The sequence below is a fragment of the Anas platyrhynchos genome, chromosome Z (genome assembly GCF_047663525.1).
Source record: "Anas platyrhynchos isolate ZD024472 breed Pekin duck chromosome Z, IASCAAS_PekinDuck_T2T, whole genome shotgun sequence".
Taxonomy (NCBI): domain Eukaryota; kingdom Metazoa; phylum Chordata; class Aves; order Anseriformes; family Anatidae; genus Anas; species Anas platyrhynchos.
In genome coordinates, this window is record NC_092621.1 from 46,580,298 (window position 1) to 46,602,071 (window position 21,774).

A 21,774-nucleotide genomic window follows, 5' to 3' on the forward strand; every position below is an offset into this window, starting at 1 on the left:
TTTATTTATTTATTTTTCATTTGTTAAAAAGATCACCTTATTCAGTAGCCAATTATTTGACAAAATTTTCTGGGAAGTGCTACTCTTAAATCAGGTTAGTACAGTTTCAGATCATTTGGAAAAAGATTTTGGATCCTTATCATTAGAAAACTGTTTAGACTTGATATTGACATAAACAACTGTGGAATTTCTGTTTTGCTTCACAGGTCAGATCACATAAACTCTAAGAGATCTACTTTCAACTTTTCCTAAAGATACAGTTTATTTAGTAACACCAGGCCCCTTACCTTCCCTCCTCCCTAAGATGTAGCAAATGAAAAATAAGTTCATTTAGTACAATGTGTCTTACAGCAGATCTAGACAAAAAGTTTTGTGAAGGTAGGACAGACTTTACATGTTTCTAGAATAGTCATCATAAAAGTACACCAAAGTTCTACCATATAAGCTGTTTTCAAAAGACCCAGTTACTTTTTGTTGCTATTTTTTTCCCTTTCACATTTTCATGATGATAATTAGAAAAGATTCTGTTAAATGAGTGCCTACCTACAAAAAGTTGGCTGTTGAGTTGCAACCGAATATGGCCATCAGGTGGAGCAGCATGAAACTTTTGAGGAAGCTGATCTACTTGTAAGGATGCATCTTTGATGTTTCGTTCAGCCTTGACATAATGCCACTGGTTGTCATTTAAGGAAGTGAGAGACTGCACTGTAACTTCACTAGGTCCATTTCCAACATCGAATGAAAAAATCACTTCAGATGGGGCTAGAAAGAGGACATCGATATTTAAGTAATTGCTTGCATTATTCCATAGTATTTAGGTCATACAAACATTACACAGCAGAACAAGCTATTTTAAGGCCTAGTCTACTATTTCCTCTGGCTATGGCAGGATAAGATAATTTTTGGGGGAGGAAAAGTAGACCTTAGGAGTCCTATCTACAAAGCTCTTTCTTCACACTCACTGACACTGAGAACGATGATTTGACAGCAAAGTGAAAGTAAAACCGGTTGCACCCCCCAGAGAGTATCGAAGTCAAGAAACAGTGAAATGTACTAGCTTTGTTATTTTTCATTTTGGATAAAAAAGATATATCCTACTTACGTGTTAATTGATTACCATTGTTAGCTGAATTTCAACCACCAAAATTAAAATTCATCAGGTTTTATCTTCTTTTTTTTTTTTTTTTTTTTTTTTTTCTTATTTATTCACACAACTCATACAATTATCAGAGTACAAATTTTGATCTAGAAAGTGGCATTGACTAATAGGAAATATCTGTCCTAACACAGATGCAAGTCATTTTCAAAATCAGTAACACAACTTTTTGAAAAGAATAAATTGATTCCAATGTATGTACCATGTTTTGATTTCTTGCAAGATTTTCAAACTTCTCTGTCTAAAATGTCCATAGAGGTTGTTATAACATTGCAACTAAAATAAATAAATAAATTAACATCAAAACTGATGCCTGTCAAAAATATTCACTAGTCTGCAATACTGCAGAATGAGATATGTGATGGGCTTCTCCTTGGTTTAGAAGGAAACTTAATAAGACAATCTAGTCCACCCCCTCTGCCTTGGGTAAGGACATCTTTCATTAGGTGAAGGTGCTCAAATCCCTGTATTACACAACTTTGAGTTCTTCCATTATTGAGACATCCACAACTTCCCTGGGAAACCAATTCTGTTGTCTCACCACCATCATGAAAAAAATTTCATCCTGATACCCAATTTAAATCTACTTTTGTTCAGTCTAAAGCCATTGCTCCTTGCCCTACCACTACAGGTTCTCCTAAAAGGCCTTTCTCCATCTTTATTATAAGCCTTGTTTATATATTGAGAGGTCTCAATAAAGTCTCATATATTTTTTTTTTAATGTAACCATATTCATACAATATGCTTCAGCTTATATGTTGAAGTCAACCGCGTCATTCCCTAAGCAACATTTGCATGATAGTTTGCCTAGAAAAGCATCTTGTTGTTCAGATGGGGAATATGCGAGAAATCAAAAATCTGGAAGTTATAAACTGCTCAATTAACATATTAAAGGATAAACACATATGAACAGTAATCCCTAAACATGAGATTACCAGCATTTTAAATTATTACTAGAAAAAAAGACTGGAGGATGAGAAGTCTCCATGAACTGGAACCATTAAAGGTTCCAATTCATGTCATTAGACTTTCAGAGAAAAGCAAGATGGTTAGAAGTGATCAGAGGACATGAAAGACCTTCAAACATGTTATCAAACATTAATTTACAGAATAATATATTTTTTAAAAATCACAGTGAAATTGTGAAATACTTGCATTTTCTTTCCAGTTTTAAAAGATACATTAGAAATTTTAGAAAATTTAGATCCACTTTGGCCAATCTTTAGACTGAATAATGCCATATGCTTGTTACCTCCAAATCTGCTCCAAATCTGATTGTTATAAAGTATTTTTCTATAACGGTTTAATCTGAGAGAAAAAAATATATACAACATTTGATTTTTCAAATAAAATAAGACATAATGTGCAGTTGAGTTTTAAACAGAACTCCTTTTGTAGTAAGTGATCTCTTCCGCTTAAAAATCAACAGTGTTGTATACAATAATAAGAAATAATGGTTGTGTAAAATCTTGTCATCATTAAAATGAATTTTTGGATAATTTGTGTCATTTGATAAAGTTGAGAGCTCAGTCTCCCTATACTGAGGGTTTTAAAAAAAATAAAACAAACAAAAAAAAAAAAACAACAAAACAGTAGGAGAACAAAAGCTACAGAAACTCCATGTGACTAGGTAAAGAGAATTTCTGCTGAATGTTACCTTCTGTAGGGAGGTCTTTGTAATCCTCCGGATACTGTTGGAGTGAAGCCTGAAAACACAAATTCTGCTTTGAACTCACTGAATGTGCCTATTAAATAGCATATCAGAATGACAGATCTGATAAATAATGTGACTGATGAGATTTTAAAGGTAAGAAAACACATATAGCTTTTGAAATAACCAATGAAATAATGAATTATGTTATTAACACTAAAGAGTAATGTAATCTTGAAAAACAGAACCAGTCCCAGAAGTTCCAAAATGGAGTTTTAAAGAGCTATGATGACCCTACTAGCATCTGGTGGAGTGTCTGAAGACTGACCAGAATATGTCAGAAAAAGAGATAAATATAATCAGTTTATATTTTGTATTTAAATCAACTCTGGTTAAAACAATAGCACTGCAAGCTTAGAAGGAATTTGGCAATTATGAGCCCAGTGGTCAAACCACCTGCAGAAGGTGTGCCACAGGATGTAGAGAGATGCTGACTGAGTTCTGAAATTTGTCCTCTTGTGATGAAAGACCAGGACAAAGAACATTTTCATCATTTTCTTGGAGCATGAGAAAGCTCTGTCCTGGAGCTCTTTTAATGAATAAATACTTTGTGGTCCTTACCTAACTTGGTGTTAGACAAAAAAAAATTAAAAAAATCCAGACATTGCAGGGACTCTTGAAGCTAATAAATTCAAACATTGGCAACGCACAGGTACAGACTGGCAAAGTGGAGTGGAAGATGCAGTTGATAGTGATCATGGAGTGTGATCTGTGACTAGCTGTAGCTAAAATGACTAACAGAAAGCACAGCCAACAAGAACTACTTAGAGTACCAAGACATATACATTATATGCAGTAACAGAAAGTAATTACAAAGTAATATGCTACATAATATAATAATTAAGTACTTTCCCTAGAGAAAAAAATATGAATCCACTCATCCTGGACAATAAGTAGTGAATTATAGCAGAAGGGGGCCTATCACAGCTTCATACTCGGAACTCGTCAGATCTATTTCCAATAGTTCTTTCCTCAGAAGGCCCTCTAAATTACTACATAATTGTGCTCCTAATTTAAATTTCTGTTTATCGTTTTGTATTTAAAATGGAAATAATCCTTCAGTGAGCACTCGGACAAAATAAAATTGAAATTTAAGCTTCTGGCTAGAAGATATAATTTGCAGTCATATAACTATTTAATACACTGTACTGTGAAAACTTTCAGAGTTGAATTATCCTTTATGGCTTTGAAACAGTCTGCAGAACACTACAGTAACTCAGACGAAAAGTCAAAGCCTCAAGGTTTTTTTTTATTTTTATATTTGCTTACAATAAATAAATAAAAAAAAATAATCATATCTTGTCTAAGACTATTTAGTTTTGTGTCTATAAAATATGATTAGGATAAATAACTATATTTTTGCAACAGCTTTTTACATCATGTATGCACTGCAGTGTCTATAGATGTTCATAAAACCAAACAGCTCTAAACTTCACCTTTCCTAATAAGCTTGATCTGGCTCTTTTGCCTTGGTAAAGTTAGGCTTAATTGTCTACAGACTATTATATCATAAATAAAAACATTGGATATAAAGTTTGAGAACAATCGAAAAATAAAATGCTAAGAAAAATCTTAGTGTTATCTAGTATGGTATGCCAAATATTAATCATATAATGAATTTTAAATAATTTCTAACATCTTCATCTTAAACATGTAACCTGATATTTACATTATCGTTATTTATTATTACATGAATCAAAGCCATTGATTTATGTAGAAATATAAATAGCATATGAAGTGTAGGTTGTTGATTTACATTCAAATCTACTGCAAATGAGTATGTAATGAAATTTAAATGATACTATACAATATGATACGTAATATATAATATGTTATCAAGGTGATTAATGTGTTTGTTTGTTTGTTTGTTTAAGGTAGTTGTGATAAGATAATGTATTATGAATTACTGAACAATATTACCCTTAGTATATATACACAATTCTGGCTTCAGAACAAACAATCCTACCTATCAAAAAATAATAAGTATACCTATTCAACAATTCATGATAGTTTCTGGAAGTGAAGAAATATCTGAATTTGTCCACCATAATAATGGACAAATTCACCCTTTCTCTTATGTTAGTCACAAGTCATACAGAGAAAAAAAAATATATATATATACAAGTATTCTTATATACAAAAATACAAGTTTGTGCAACTGAAGGATGCATATGAATGAACGGGACCAGTGACATGAGCTTCTCTGCATATTATTATCATGAAGAAATAGTGATGGTCTTCTGCCAACTGCATGGATTAATTTAGTTCTCAGAAATAGTCCTGTAATGTTTCTGTAATTTAATGGTTTATTTTGAAATAGGAAAACAGGTTGCTATGAAACAATATTATCATTGTTTCAGAGAAGTAGTGACCCATTGGCTTCAGATTCACTGAAGTGGTGACCTAACACATTTTCTGTATTCGTTGGCACCGAGGTTATTATGCTACTGTGTTTTCACCTGTTCACAAAATTTTAACAGGTTTATCACATTCCTGATAAACCTACTAAAGACACTACTAAAAATAGAGTATCTTTTGAATACAGCCTGAGACAACAAAAAAACAAATTGAGAAAGCATTCTACACAACATTGAATAGTTCACCTGTCAACAGAACAACGCAGTAAGTGCTTTTCTGTTTGTTTAAATAATGTGAAACATTATAATTGGAAAAAAAATGCAAGAAAAATATTTTATTTTTTTAATAAAGATACACTAGTGTTTCTAAAATTATATTTTGTATGATATAAAATACATGTATCTATTTATGTATACACTTCACCAGAAAATTATCAATGTATTTGTACATAATAAGGAAATGTCCAATGTCAGCTTTTACAAAGAAGTCTCAAAAGCACCTGTCAACTATAAAACTTTTTAAATGATCTGTAATTTCAAATAAATCCAAAATATTTTGAAACAATAATTATTCATTTTAAATAGCCTCCCTTTTAATAACGAACAATATATGGCTAAAAAAATATCGAGACAACTAAGGTAAATTCTATACGAGTCATGTAACTGATTTCAACGATACAACTTAATTTTCTCTTGTAAAAAAAATATCTATGTGCTAAAATCTAAGTTTTTAGATATGTATGAAGGAAATAATAATGATAAAAAGATTGCTGATATTGAATTTGGGAAAAGATATAACAAAGTTAGGGTACTATGCTATAGATGGTCTTACTCACACATTGTGACTGAATGAATCTCACAACAGCCACACGTACTGCCTGGCTGTGAGGAGTGTAAAGTAGGAACAGATTGAGTAGTAACAGGGTGATTGCTGAGATTAAGAATGCTCTGGGGCTGAAATTATCTTTGAATGTATATTTGTATAATTAAATCTAATTCCAGTGCTGGGATTTTGAGAAGAATGATAAAGCTACCAAAGTAATAACTGTAATAAAAATAGAGAATATACTTTAAAATATTCCTCTCATTAGTTAATTCTAACATAGTCCTACTGAAAACTAAAATAATAATAGTAATAGTTAATGATATTAATGTTAATAATAATAATAATAATACAATGCAGTGGTGTTACTTACAGTATAACTCTATCCTTATGAAGTCTTGAATTCCCAGATTTTCTAAAAACACTCCTGAAGAAGCAGTAGTTTTAAAGAAAAATGATACATCTGCACTGAGTTCTCCATGGAGGGTGGGGAAATGCAGGTAAGATGTCTCTGTGTTGAACGATGCTGAATTCCAAAATGCTCCTGTTTGTCAAAATACAAGTTAAAGTCAAAATACAATGTTGTCTAATATTGCTAGTATAAGTTTTGTAACAAACTAAGCAAAGGAAAGTACCTAAGTCTACAAGGGATTTTCAGTGTTAAGAGCACCTGAGCTCCACAGAGGCTTCGTGTTTAGTTGGTTATACGAAAAAATGGGATCCCCACAAAAGATTTATTCAGTATGAGAAGTCGTCCTGGTTTCAATGGGTATATAGCTGATTTTCTTCTCAGTAGCTGGTATGGTGCTATGTTTTAGATTTAGGATGAGAATAATGTTGATAACACACTGACATTTTAGTTGTTGATATGTTATAAACTAAGTCGAGGGTTTTGTAGCTTCTCATCAGCAAGCAGGCTGATGATACGCAAGAAGCTGGGATGTGACAGAACAAGGACAGCTGACCCACACTAGCTAATGGGATATTCTGTACCATATGAATACATGTGGAACAATAAAGCTGTATGGGCTGACAGGGAAGGGAGCAGCTACTTCTTGTGAGTCTGGCTGGGCATTGGTCAGATAGTGGTCATCAATTGCATTGTACATCACTTGCTTTGTATATTCTTATTGTTCTTCCTCTTATTATTGTCATTCTTTTATATTACTACTACTACTACGAATACAATCATAGTAAAAATAATTTATCTTCCTTTTCCATGCTAATAAAATGTCTTTATCTCAATTAAAAAATTAACTTTTTTTTTTTTTTTTTTTTCTCTCTCTCTGATTCTCTTCCCAGTCCCACTGGTGTGGGGAGTGAGTGAATGGCTGCGTGCTGCTTAGCTGCCTGAAGGTTTAAACCACAGTAGAGGTTAAAAAGCTCTGCTCCAACAACCAAAACTCAGTTAATAGGAAATGAAATGCCTGGAATCTCAACTAGGTTGTCCAGATAGGGCTTGATGTATTCTTTTGGGGAACAGATACAGCAACTTTGAACAAAGTACTATACCTTTAATAGTTTGTATAAATTCCAGTACCTCAAAAAACTATGGAGATTTCCCTGGGTACTACTGAAAGGAATTTAAAGGAATCATCAGACATAGTCAACACGGGGTCATAAAGGGAAAGCCTTTGATCTCCTTCCATGATAAGGTCACCCATTTGGTGGATAAGGGGATGGTGGTGGATGTAATCTTTCTGAATTTTAGTGAGGTCTTTGAATCCATCCCTTACAGTATCTTTCTGGGCAAATTATCCAACTGTGAGGTGAACAAGTACATGCTACATTGAGTGATGAATTGGCTGAATAACCTGGGTGCAGGAGTTGAATGGATCTTTAGCAAGTTTAGTGATCTGAACCCCCACTAAACTGGGGGGTTCTCTTGACTCTCTTGAGGGACAAGTGGCCTTGCAGAAGGGTCTAAATAGACTGCAAATTTGTGCAGTCACCAATGGCATGAAATTCAGCAAACAGAAATGCTGCATTCTGCACAATGGACAGAGAAATGCCAATCAGAAGTACATATTCAGAGAAATTTGGCTAGGAAACCAGTAAGGATTCTAAGGGTACTGGTTGACAGAAAGACTGACATGAGCCAGCAGTGTGCCCTGGATAAATGTTTTGGGATGCATTAACTACAGCATAGCCATCTGGTCAAAAGAGATTATTTTCCCACTATATTTAAAATTAGTGAGGCCTCACCTTAAATATTGTTTGCAGTTCTGGGCTTTAAAATATTAAAAGTATATTGAGGTATGTGAAAACACCAGAGGAAAGCAACAAAGCTGGTTACAGGGCTGTAAGGCTATGGATACTTGGGTTGCCAAATTTGGAGAAAAAGAGTTTAAGAGGCAACCTCACTGCTTTTTCCAGCTTCCTGAGGAGGACAAATAGAGAGAGAGGTGCCATTCTCCTCTCCCTGGTAAATAATGATAGGATGTGTAGGAATGGCAAAGAGTTGTGTTGTGAGAGACTCAGGCTAGGTATGAGGAAAAATTTCTTTCTGGCCAAATGCTGGAACAGATTTCCTAGCAAGGTGGTTGATGCACCATGCCTCTCAATGTTCAAGAGGCATTTGGATAATGCCCTAAATAATAGGATTTAACTTTTGGTTAGCCCTGGAGTGGTCAGGCAATTGAACTAGATGATCTTCGGAGGTCCCTTCCACCTGAACTATTCTAATTCTAATTCTCATTCTAAATTATTACTGTGAGAGTCATTAAGTGCATTTCTCACATAAAGAGAAAAGGAGTTGTGCCATTGTTGCAGTCCAGTCAAGTTTTGCCAGATATCGTAAAGAAGATACAGCTCCTAATAATTCCCATAGAAGGAAATAAGTATTTAAATTCTGCTAACGTATCTTCTTTAATTGACTACAGTTTAGAAATTCATATGAATTCTTATTTACACGTTAAATCCCATATAAACTTTACTCAAAATGTTACTAGATATTTACCTGGTTTTATATTTCCTTAAATTCATGCTTAATTATAATTTGTTGCATTTTATCTTGATTAATAAAAACCTTATATAAAATCTCTAATAGCATTCTCTTATAATAAGAACATAATCTGCATTTATGCTGTTCAACTAGAAATACCTTGTTATTACTGCTGAATTCTTCTAGGTGTATCTGTATTTCTTTACTAATCTATATTGTTTTTTAAATAAAATGAGGTATTCAATGATTTCTTATGTAATTGAACAAGGACTGATAATACTGTAATCTGATTCTAAATCTTATGCTAAACTATGTTTTTTTGCTTCAGGCACCCTGTTTTTGTGTGTGGGGAGAAATATACAAGTTTCTCTCACCTACAAAACCAAACAAAGACCTGAACCACATACCACAGTAAAATCGAAGTCCATTCCCTCATCCTTCTTGACCTGATAGAATAGTTTTAATCAGAATTCAGATCCCTCACCTAGAAAAGTGTCATGGCAGGATATTTATATATATTCTAGTAATTTCTTGCTGTGACACTTGCCACCTGAGACTACTGCCAGCCATCAAAAGTTAGCATCAGGACAATTTTTACATGGTAGGCCAGAACCATGAACAGGTGGCTGAGGTTGGGGGAGAAAAACATGTCTTTGCTCTTTTGTGCTGTTTGATGGGTTACTTGGTGTCACTGCAGAAGGAAGCCTATCGTTCTATGCAAAGTGTCGTTAGCTGAAGGAAGCACCTTAACATCTCTGTTCTCAACTGTTCCAGGTCACAGCTCCCACCGAGCCAACTTCACCACAATTATGACTCAAGTATGTAACAGTTATTTAGAAAACAATGAGCTGGCTGTTGCCAGTAATTCAAGCACAATAGGAAGTTTAATAATACTAATTTATACAAAACTGGTAAAACATTGCTAGTTAATTAGAAGAGAGAGAACAGTGAAGTAATAATACAATCAGCTTCAATGAAGCATTTGAATTATCTTAGTAAATCAGAATGGATTCCTTGGGAGAGTACAGCTTCACTATTTCAAAAACACTACAAGTATACAGCAAAGTAAAGAATAGATAGGCTACTCAAGAGTGTTTTTTTTTTTTTTTTTTTTTTTTTTTTTTTGTATGGGCAGAGACCTCCTTAGGTCTCTTCCAGTCAGAATTAGCCGTGGTTCTGTATCATAATCCTGTGATTGCACAGTTCTATGACAGACAACAGATGTAAACTATTCACAGCTGAGTGACAAGAGATGTGAAAAGGAAGCACCCAACAGGTTTTTCTTGTTGTTGTTGTTTTTTTTTTTTTTTTTTTTTCCCCCATGTCTAACAAATTTTCATAAGAAAATTAGAAAGCACTGCTGTAGCACACATCTGTTAACAACTCTTCCTAATTACTCTGACAAGTCAGAGGAATGGAATCAAAAACATAAAAATAAATATTTGTTAACCTGTATTTATATATTTATGCAGTCTCCTAACTGAGCCTAAAAGTGCAGATTTTTACTGGTGTTCATTTATTTTTATTAATTTTTCTGGTGTTAATTTCATTTTATTAGTAGAAGCTAAAAATAAATTGGGAAAAAAAAAAAGATGAAAGACAAATATCACACAACAAATAAAACAATAACTTATAATAATATGAGACTATATTAAAGAAGAAAACCACAGGATAACATTTGATGCAAAGAACTATAAAAACTATACTAACCATGCCAGTCTTCATTATTTACATTTATACTCAAAAAAAATATTTCTTTACAATTCTACCCTAGTTTGAAATGGAACATCACACTTTGTCTATTTCTTTTCTAGTTACTAAAAGAATTGGGTAAAATTTTTACAATGTTATAGCCTAGGCTGTTTAACAAATTAACAAATTATATTTATTTTTTATTTATTTATTTTATTTTATTTTTTAGTCAAAAGCCATCATTACTTAGCAAAACTCTGTAGTTGTTACTTACGGTCACCACGGCAAAGCAAAGGCCCTAGTCTGTAAGCTGCTTCAGAATTTGGTCTGTCAGTGTCTGTAATCACAATTTCTGTTACTGGTAGATGTTCCTTGTAGGAAAGGAACCCAGTATCATTAGTCCTGGAAAGATAACATGAAAGCCACATTTCTGTCATGTGTTTCTGATAAACATTTTGTTATCATTTCTGGGGAAAAAGAAATAATTACATTCTGAAAGTATCTGTGTAAGTATGTAGGTAACAGAAGCACATGTGAATAAAAAATATGCTTTGGTATTAATCTCATGATTATTTGACAGGACTGAAAAAAAAATCATGAAAAGTGGGCAGGTTTATGATTGTGCTTTTGACACAAATGGGTATGAATGAATCTGGGTGCATAAAACAACATCATGTCATTACGCCCATGTCATTAATTATGTTACTTGTATCTCAAATGGCCTGTGTCTTCATCATTGAATAATGTAAATAAAGAGAAAGTCAAGCAGAAAAAATACAGAGTCATTCTGAGCATACAGGAAAAGAAGCATCTACTTTAAATAAGTATTTTACAGGAAAGGAAAAATATAGCCTAATATTCTGAGCACACACAGAGTACTTCTAATCTTAGAATTCATTGTTTAAAATCTTTGTTAATTTAGTGTAAGAACTGAACTATTAAGTTTTAGAAAACACCAGTTCTGACCCTATAATATCTTCCTGTGAAATCATGGAAATACTCAGTCCATTCTGGAAAATTCATGTCCATTCAATTAATGTCTAACTGAATCATCCCTTAAAGCACGACAATTCAGAGACAACGATATGAATTTGGAGAGGGGAGGCCATCTGGAATTCACTCTGTTCAGAGGTTAAACACAAGACAAACACCTCAGCAAGCACTGGGTGCCAAGCAAACTTGCAAACATCTCTGGGAACACGGCTAGGCTTTGCAAAGCACTCTCTCAGCACTCTGTGCACTAGAGCTGAGAGAATGGGAAAAAATCCTTCCTCAGCTGAATGAAATTTGTGTGTGTATGTGTGTGTGTGTACAATTTTTGTTCATCTGTTTTGCAACAGAGCGTACAGATAGCTGCAATTTTTCAAGAAGCATTTTTTTAAATTATTTTTTCTTAAGTGAGGAATGCAAAACATTTGAAAGTAGTACTTATGTTAACTTTTGATGAAGTAAGATATTGCACATTTCTAATTAGAACATTAAAAAAAAAAAAAAAAAAAAGTTTGCTTCACTAAAACTAAGCTAAATGAGAATTGAATAGAAATTAGCCTGCCTGCATTTTTGTAGATTTGCAGAAACATATATATGTACACATTTATATATGTATAATATTTGATTGGAGATTTTTATAAATATTTTGATTACCCAGACAAGGACTTTCAGATCTAAACCCGTATCCAATTTATGAAATAAATTAGATTTCACTGTGAGCATAGGATATAAAAAACATGTTTTCAAAACCACAATATATGTAACTCTGTTTCTGCGTGCTCAGAAAGCATCTCTAACAAAACTTTTGCCTATTTTTTCTCATCTATCATCAGAATTGAAGCAATTGATTAAAATCTGTAGTAGTCCCTGGGGAGTCAAACGTAACGTTAAGAACAACTACCAAAGTAAGTGTAAATACCATAACATCAGTTAATATACCATACCATAAAATTCATAACATTGGATTTACAGGGATAAGTTATCTCTTAAAGTTAAAATTAAAGTAACAAGTGTAGATACATACAGAAACATAAAGCAGGACACATTCTATTTTCAATTTATATTTTCAATTCACTTATCAACAACTTTTTGATTCACTTATCAACATACACTAATTGATTTGTACTTATGTCATCCTTTATCTACTGTATTCGTAAGTATGTTAACATTGTAAATTAATCTATGTATATGAGTATTTACTAAGTGAGTGAAAAAAATGAGCAAGAATATATTGCATATGCTAATAAATATTCAAAAGCCTGTCTCAAAATATATTAATTTCTTAACACTTATTTTGTTGTTAGAAATCAAAAATTGCTTGTACTGCTGTGCAACACAGTAATAGGAAAAATTCTAGTGTTCTGGGTTTTTGTATAAGACCTTTATTAGAAGAATACAGCAAGTATGACTGTGAATTTTACTGTGGATGACAATTCTTTTCCCATTCAAACCTACAGAAACTTCTGGAACTTGTAAATTAATTGTTCTTTGACTAACTCTTCATTGTATTTTCATTTTTGTATTTGCTCATGATAATAAGATTATTTTCCAAACAAAATCACTAGCTTTTCATTTAAAGGAAAGCTAGAGGAGAAAATGCACATTGTATACATGAAGATGTGTACATATACAGATGAATACATGAAGATGGTCCCATGTACCTTCTTAACATTTTCTATCTGCAGATGTGCACATTTATTAATGTGCACATATTAGCTTACTCATTGAATAAGACTTATAAATGTTAGATATGCTTTAAAAGTTTAAAGACATAAAAGTTTATTCAATGGCAAATATTTTATTTGAAAAGTATCAGCCTGCTTTATACTGTCCTAGAATTGCTATTAAGAAAGCTGGATCTGGTACACTGATAATCTGAAGTTTAAAGCCAGGTTCAAATTTGACATCATGATAAGGACTTTTCTGTGATATTACTTATTTTAATAGGATCATAAATAACATTAGATGAATTTCAAATATAAGTGGAACATCTACATTATAGAGAAACTTCCATTCACTTACAATAGGTAGTATAATGTATAAATAAATAAATTGTGCTGATAACAAGGGTGTCCAATTTTAATAATAATAAAAATTTAAAAGCCTAAACTTAAATGTAGTTAAAAAATTATGCTTAAAATTTCCTAGAAATTGTAACAAATCCCTCCCCCCCCCAAACCTTTAAGATTGGCTTTGATTATTTTTCCTATTCTAAAATGCATAACTGAAGTTACACTAAACACAAGAACCAATATCTTAAAATATAACATTAAATATTTTCTAAAACTAGAAAATCTCTGCATAAAATGAACTCCTCCTCCTACTCCTCCCCCTACTCCCTGAAATTCAGATTGAAAGAATTAACAGTAACACTTAATATATGTAGCAATATTTTTTAAGACAGTGCTCTATATCTCAAAAACAAACAAAAAAAAAACACAAAAACAACAAAAACAAAACAAAACAAAAAAAAAAAACAAACCAAAAAGAAACAGGTGTCACTATACTAATTTATACTTACAGCATTTTTGGTAGTAAGAATCTGCTAAGGTTTTTATTTCTTTATTTATATTCCAAGACAATATATTGTGAATAAACAACAATAATAATAAAAATAATCACCATTCATTTCTGTCAGCATCGCAGTTGCAGTAATGCTGGGAGTCAATGCAGCTCCCCTCTATGCCACAAGTACATTTCTGAACAGTAGGCGAGGAACCTCCCCAGTATGTCTGTGTTTCATTGGTCCTTCCAATCCACCAGCTCAATGGCAACCCATCTAAAAGGTAGGTTTGGGAAAATCAGTGCCCAGTCCTGTCTTTGACTCTTCTTATTCTATTTTTTTTTTTTTTAATACAAACAAGTTTCTAAAATATCCATAGAAAAATCATCCCTCAAATATAAAAACTTTAAACAGAAAAAAAAAAAGTTATCACTTTCATTAGATAAGTAATTATTCATTGTAATACTTCATTATCAGGTATTAAATGACTGTCACAGGTATTTGCTTACATTAGTGGAAAAAGGAACTAATGGTCCTATCATGGCTCAGCCAGCCATGATATTAGAATCATTTATCTTAAGCAGTCCATTTATAAAATGCATTTATAAATGGTTCATGAAAAAGGAGATACCATCACCCTAGTAATCAAAGTAGTTTAAAGTCCCAAGTAAAGATCAATTCCAGATCATGGAAGTACCAGAAATAGAATCAGGAGAGTTACAGAAAAGCTTTACAGAGATGAATTCATTCCACTGCGAAGAATACTGCAGAGTACTACTCGTATCTGTGATGCACATTAAACAGGTGAATAGTACTATGTGTTAATCAGAAATGCCCAAAGACAGACATTAATCACATATAGCAGATTCAGAATTTACATATTCAGAGACAGTAGAAATCATGTTAGTGACTAAACCTCATAAGCAAATTGATGTATCTAGTGAAGATTGAAGATGTTCCCCATCTTGATGTGTTACATCAAGCAAACACAGTGACAGAAAAAAATATAAAGAACAGACAATGCCTAAAAGATATGAAGCAGAAAGACAAAAACATCTCAGGTAATAAAAAAGGCTGAAAGACATCATGTCTTAAAGTCAGAGCATGAGAAGAAGTCAAGTACAGTTAAATTAAAGAGTTTCCTACAGAAATTTCCTTTCACTGTTGTTGCAAACTCCAAGAAGCAGGCCCCACAAGCACAAGCAAGCTAGAATTTATCCTTCTTTCAACTTTACCTGCAACAATCACTGCTTATTAAACCTTACTGTTAGATAAGACCTCTGTTATTTTGACAATCTCTTAGTTCATAAACATATTCACTACATTCGTTACCACATAACTGTCAGTCCAGCAGGCCAAAAAAAGAATGCAAACAGTTTCTGGAAAAGTCAAACTTGCATAATGACATCAATGTCCAATATCAGTGTCTGTGTTTGCAAGCCATCAAAGGAGGAAGAAAACCTAGTGACAGGTTATAAATAATTTATCAGACAACATTTCAAAAATTTCCAACTAGAATTGTAAAAAACAGTACATTTCTGTTGTTACAACAGGATGCTTTAGCTTTACGTTGTAGTTTTGAATTAATATTCCCAGCCTTTGGCTAGGGATATTGAAGTGTATTTAAAAGCTGGTCTCAGTTGTTTGCTCTTATGGAAGGGTGAGAAAAGAGTATTTACTGAAATACTGCAAATTAATACAGATTAGTCCAGATTGTGATTCTTCTTCTATCTCTAAACATTGCCTAATCAAAATAAAGCTATTAGTAAAAAGGGTTAGAACTTTCTTCATAACAACTATATTAATATAATAACTTGTAAGTTTTCTCATGACATAGTTTACAAATGCTATCTAGGCTGATTTAACATAATTTATTCTTAGTTAAGACTAGTCATATAAGAATTACTATCTGGGGACTGAATTACTATTACTGGGGACAGCATGTCCCCAGAATATTTCATATGATAATAATCAAAATTTTATTCAACAGGAACGGATGGCAAAGATTATAGATCACACAAGTGGTAGGGATTAAACTCAGCAGAAAATTTGTTAATGTATGTATTTGCATTTCAAATCCTGGTATTTCACTGAGGTCATAATCAATGAGATAGAAAAAAAATATTTGCAGTAAAATGTTACTTAATTTTGTTCCAATATCAGGTTTGCTTCAGTTGTTAGCTTTTTGTGATTGTTTTTTGTTTTTCAATACTGACTTTAAAGTAATACAAAGATTCATTTATAAAAAGCAACAAATAAATTCAGAAAGGTGATCCGCAGCAGGAAGACTTGGTGAAGACTGCCTTTCTTTTGGCTGGGATAGAGTGAATTTTCTTCATAGGTAGAATGTTGTGCTTGGGATTTTCAATTAAAATAGACATGCTAAAACAGAAATCTTTTTAGCTGTCACAGATAATTGCTTGCACAGAACCAAGGACTTTTCTGCTTCTTGTGCTGCCCTGCCAGTGAGAAGCTTTTGAGTGTACAAGAAGCAGGACACAGCCAGGCAAGCTAGCCCAGACTGGCCAAAGGAATTTTCCACACCATATGATATCATGCTCAGTAAAAGCTGGGTTAAAAAGGGAGGGGAAGGGGAAGGGAGGGCAGGGGAATCCAGGAGAGGCCAGGGGAAGAACAGGATATAGTATTTGGAATGATGGCATTTATCTTTCCAAGAAACCATTAATTTTGATGAGCCCTGCTTACTTGGAAGTCACTGACCATCTGCCTTCTGATGGGAAGTAGTGACTGAGTTCTTTGTTTTGTTTTTCTTGCACACATAGCTTTTTTAATACTTTTTAAACCATTTTTACCTTAACCTATGAATTTTTGCACTTTTACCTCTCTGCTTTTCTCCCACATCCCACCTGGGGAGAGTGAGTGAGCAGCTGTAGGGTAGCTGTTACCTACCTGCTGGGGCTAAACCACAATAAAGACCACATTCAGGTGCTGAACAGATGAAATAATATCTAAGTCAGCAAACTATTCCTTCCAAATTTGCAAATTAGATCACTTTGTTTTCCTAAAGCTTCCTCAATTTTTAAAAACTTTTATTTTCCAAATAAAATTCTTATTTAGCTCTATGAACTCTTCAAAATGGGATGAACATCTTATCAAATTTAATTATAATTTACACTTATAAGTGCAACATCATTATTAAAATTTCTAATTAAACTTCTAAATGTATGAATTTATAGTACTGTGTCACACTGAGATCCTAAATGTTCGTTAGAGTGCATAACTACTGGAACAAGATAAAAATGGCATATTTAACATAAATGTATGTGACAAATATATTTCAAAGTTCTCAGAAGCCCAGAACTGTATTTTCCAGCAACAGTTAAAAAAAAAAATAAATAAAAATCACTACTCTACAGCAAGAACAAATAATATTTTCTCTTCACTCTCTTTTCAACTGAAATATAGATCTTGAAGGATAAAATGAAAACGAGAAAGGATCCCTAATTCCTTTGCCCTCCAAACCCCACAGCTCTCTGAAATCCAGGAGACAAATGAGAGAATTCTTTCATGCAGTGACGACCATACAATTTTCAAAAGGTGTTAGAGTTCTAAGTTTTTCTCCTTCCTTGAAAGCAAGCTGAAAAATTATATTGACAGAAAGAAAAGGATGTCAAATTTGAGGATTTGGGAATTCTTACTCTTGCAGCATCTGAGACAAAGTCCAGGATTTATATTTTGTGTTGTTCAGAGATGAAAAATATTTTTCAGTTTAAAAATACTTTAGGATATATTTACAACATGGTACTTGTAGTTAATCAGCATGCATCTAGGTTTTTACTGGTGTTTAACTGATGTAGGCACTGCCCATTTTGCTTAACAGCAGATAGCTTAACTGTTTCTGAGAACTTACTGAAATTTCTGAGAAAGATAACTCAGCAGTATTCATGCACTTAATTTTGCAGATAGCTCTGCATGACAGTTCTGTGCTAAGCTAGGTATTTAGTCTATGTAGTTTAACAGTGATTCATTAACAGCAACCGATGTTACAACCACTAACATCTTAATTTTATTTTGAAGAAGTGATTTAATTAAACTTGCCTAAAAAGGTATGCAAAGTTAATACATCCTCAAAAAAAGGCTTAAAAATTCACCTCTGCCTGCTTTCAAACTGAAAACATAAAAAAAATGTTCTCTTTAATAGGTGTTGTTCATTCCTCTATCAAAAACACAGGGTTGCCTTTTTTAAACAACCTTCATACCAAATCCAAGACTGACAATCAGTAGATTCTAGCTTTCTTTTACCTCAACACTCTCTTGAGATCTCTCTCTCTCTTTTTTTTTTTTTCTTCTTCAAAACAGACCAAAGTCTACTCTTCAAAAAAGTTGTTTTTAGCATAATCTGTATTAATGTTTTAAAAAGGTAAAAAATAGTGATTTCAGAGAATCTGCAGAACGTTCAAATAACTTTCTCATGGTTATTTATACGTACCATTCAAACCTCCAAATGTTAGATGGCTTAGCAACTGATTGTGCTCCTTTAGCTTTCTAACAAAAGCTGCATAGCTGTGCAGTCTCAGTGTATCTCTGCTTCTGTAAGTTTTTCCCTGCTTCCTTCTCTGACCTGTTAATTTTTCACAATTTACAGACTGAATGCTCCAAGGAAGATGGTGAGTTGAAAAAGACTTTTTTTTTTTTTTTTTTCTTAACTTACTCTGTGTAACAGAGTAATAGCTATAAAATAAATACATAAATAAATAAAGTGAAATACCTAGACAACACAATCTTAAAACCTTCTGCTTGATGTAAGCCAGGCTTTCAAATATCTAACTAAAACTTTAATTTGGAGTCGACAAGTAAAAGGGAAGTTCAATGGAACACCTTATTTAGTAGGCTCATCTTTTATGCTGCAGGGTCATTTTGGAACAGATATTCTGCCGAGAGTGAATACTAGTCTCAGAAAAAATCCATTTATGTCCATGACAGAGATAAGGATGAAGCATATGTAAAGAAATGGTTTAAGTAAAAAAAATAAAAATAAAAATTGAACTCTGAGCCCTACTTTCTGCTTACTAGAAAACAATTCTAATAAATTAACTTGAAATGCATCAGAGTTTCTAGTAGTCAGTTCAAATAATCTGGCTTAATTTTTCAAAAATCATCAAAAAATTCATTTTTATGTCCATACTGTATATAGTACTTAAAAAGGATTTTTATTAACCTTAGCTGTGAGTCAATGAATGTTAAGAAGACTACATACCTTATTTTTTTATTGAAGTATATCAGAGGATCCCCACTCATATCTATGTTTCTGTTTGTTTGTATATTTGCATTCATCCACAATTTATCTATCGTTTCTTTTCCTATGATCGATTTTATTGGACTGTGGAAATTTAATGTTATCAGTGCTTTACATAAAGCACCTATTATACAGACAATGACTGTTCAAAAAACATTCAGCAATAAACTGCTGATATCTATGTTTTAGTTTGTGTCCTTTGAAAGAGATGTTTCCTAAGTAATTCCCTCAGTAATATTTAAAACACTTGGAAATCAGACTACCAGAGTAGTAGTGTTTTTCCTGTTCAAATACCTCTTGGTAATTTACAGGATTCTGAGTACTAGCTTAATGAAGTCGTTCTTATTCCAGTGTAGCAAAATGCCATAACCTTGATAGAAATAAATACCTTTACTAGAGACAGTGAAATAAAACACAGTATGCACCATAACAAGATTTGTCTGCTTTACTTACCTGTCTTATCTAAAAGCCTTGATTTTTTGCAGTGGTAAGCAAGCTCCTGTTCACAGTGTTCTGCATGGTTAATTGCAGCTTGAAGCTGGTCTAGGCTGGCAGAGTACTTGAAAAACACAGTGTGTGGGTTCTCTCGATTAGCACTTTTGACTCTGGTTAAGTTGGTGTTGTTGTGCTGTATAATTGTCCATGTTGCATCTTTCAAAACACGTGAAAAATAATAAAGAATCTGAAGTAGTCGCATAAGTTAGTAATGGTAAACATAAAGAAAAGTATGATCAAATACACCAAACTTGAAAAAGATTTCTCTGATTACAAAAAATGCATTTGTGCATTATGAAGCAGAGACATAAATCATGTAGCAAAAATGAAACCAATTAATCATTGCTTCTATTTATAAGTACATTACCACAATGTGTCTGTAACTGGCATTCAGCTTATTATGTTTATTGAGAAAGAAAACAATAAACAATTCTTTCTCTTTTATTAGGAAAGAGGAAGGGAAGAAGGAAGGAAAGAAGGACAGTTACTATCGCTATTATTTTTTTCTAGGCTTAAATTGTTTATGAAATAACACTAAATTCCATCCCACATTATAACAATAGTACATTTGACATTGAAATTGAAATTAAGTGATTCCTCTTGAAATAAATTACATGCTGTCCTGCTGCTACATAAAGAAGCAGGAGCTTGCAGATACTGTATTTAGTATAAAACTTGGGTCATGTGAAAGTGTTTCTAACCATCTAAAATCAAAGGTTAATCTTTATTTGCAATACTATTCAAAATCTGTATTTAGTCAAGAATTAAGAAACCCCTCTGAAAGCTTTCATAGTTCAACAGAGAGACGCCTCAAAATACCCAAGGTAATATTGATTTTTGGCACCCTTCAAATTATGCCTTCTTGACTCAGAACTGTAACACGATGAAGTAGTAGTTCAGAATTAAGAGCTGCATTTTCCTGAAAAACACATAGCTCAGATACTGCTGGGTAAGTCAGCTCTCTGCTTTATGGCATTATGTAGAAAGGTTTTAAGATTCATTTAAAATGGGGACATACAAAATATTAAATATATATATATTTATTCTAGAAGCAATTGAACTGTTTCAATGAGTTTTTGTTTGTTTTTCATGAACTAGTAGCAAATATTCAGTACCCCTGATGTTACTTAATATATATACGTATATCTTCTAGTGTGATGCTCTTATAATAAAAGAGCAGAAAATACTTGCATATAAATATAATTCAAATGTTTGAATGATAAACAATACATTGTACACTTATAAAAGGTACGTGTTAAGGTATGCAGTCTGCTGTGAAATCAACCTTCTCTAACTTGCAGCTATTCTACTGCACTGAGCAACCAAGCAGTTTAATAGCTTTTCAATTATGTTGATGTCACTGATAGTCTTGCATTAGAAGTCTTTTAACTTTCTATAATAATGGTTGAAAGAATTTTAATTGTAAAAACTTAACACTATGCAAAAAGCATAGTAGCTTTTGCCTTAAAAGCTACTGGAAGCCATTAGCTAACTACTTTAATCATCAACAAATGGTTATGGGACTGGTGCCATGGCCAAGGATTTGGCTACTTAGACCATGGGATTTGCTTTGAGAAACATGGTCTACTGAGGTCAGATGGGGTCTATCTCTTGGAGGAGGGAAAGAACAACTTGAGTTCCAGACTTTCCAAGCTTATGAAGAAAATTTTAAATTAAATCCACCAGGAGAGAGGAGTATCAACCCACTCATTTCTTAACGATTTTAAGGAATGTTAAGATGTCAGCAATGGCTGTCCATAGATAGCAAAAAGAGTTTCATCGGGAGCTCAATTTAAATGCCTCTACAGAAATACCCGTATCATGGTAATAAGCAGGGGGAACTGGA

The 21,774-nt window shown here is 32.9% G+C and overlaps 1 protein-coding gene across 2 annotated transcripts in view; it reads right to left on the minus strand.

Annotated features, from left to right (window-relative positions):
- CNTNAP4 (contactin associated protein family member 4) overlaps positions 1 to 21,774 on the minus strand; it is a 231,814-nt gene that overhangs the window by 29,739 nt on the left and 180,301 nt on the right. For both annotated transcript variants that reach the window (XM_072031392.1, XM_072031391.1), the window contains exons 13-17: positions 19,887 to 20,084; positions 14,296 to 14,452; positions 10,958 to 11,085; positions 6,421 to 6,591; positions 544 to 762 (exon numbers count right to left, since the gene is read on the minus strand). In XM_072031392.1, the coding sequence (XP_071887493.1) occupies positions 544 to 762; positions 6,421 to 6,591; positions 10,958 to 11,085; positions 14,296 to 14,452; positions 19,887 to 20,084 (873 nt within the window). The remainder of the gene's footprint in view (positions 1 to 543; positions 763 to 6,420; positions 6,592 to 10,957; positions 11,086 to 14,295; positions 14,453 to 19,886; positions 20,085 to 21,774) is intronic.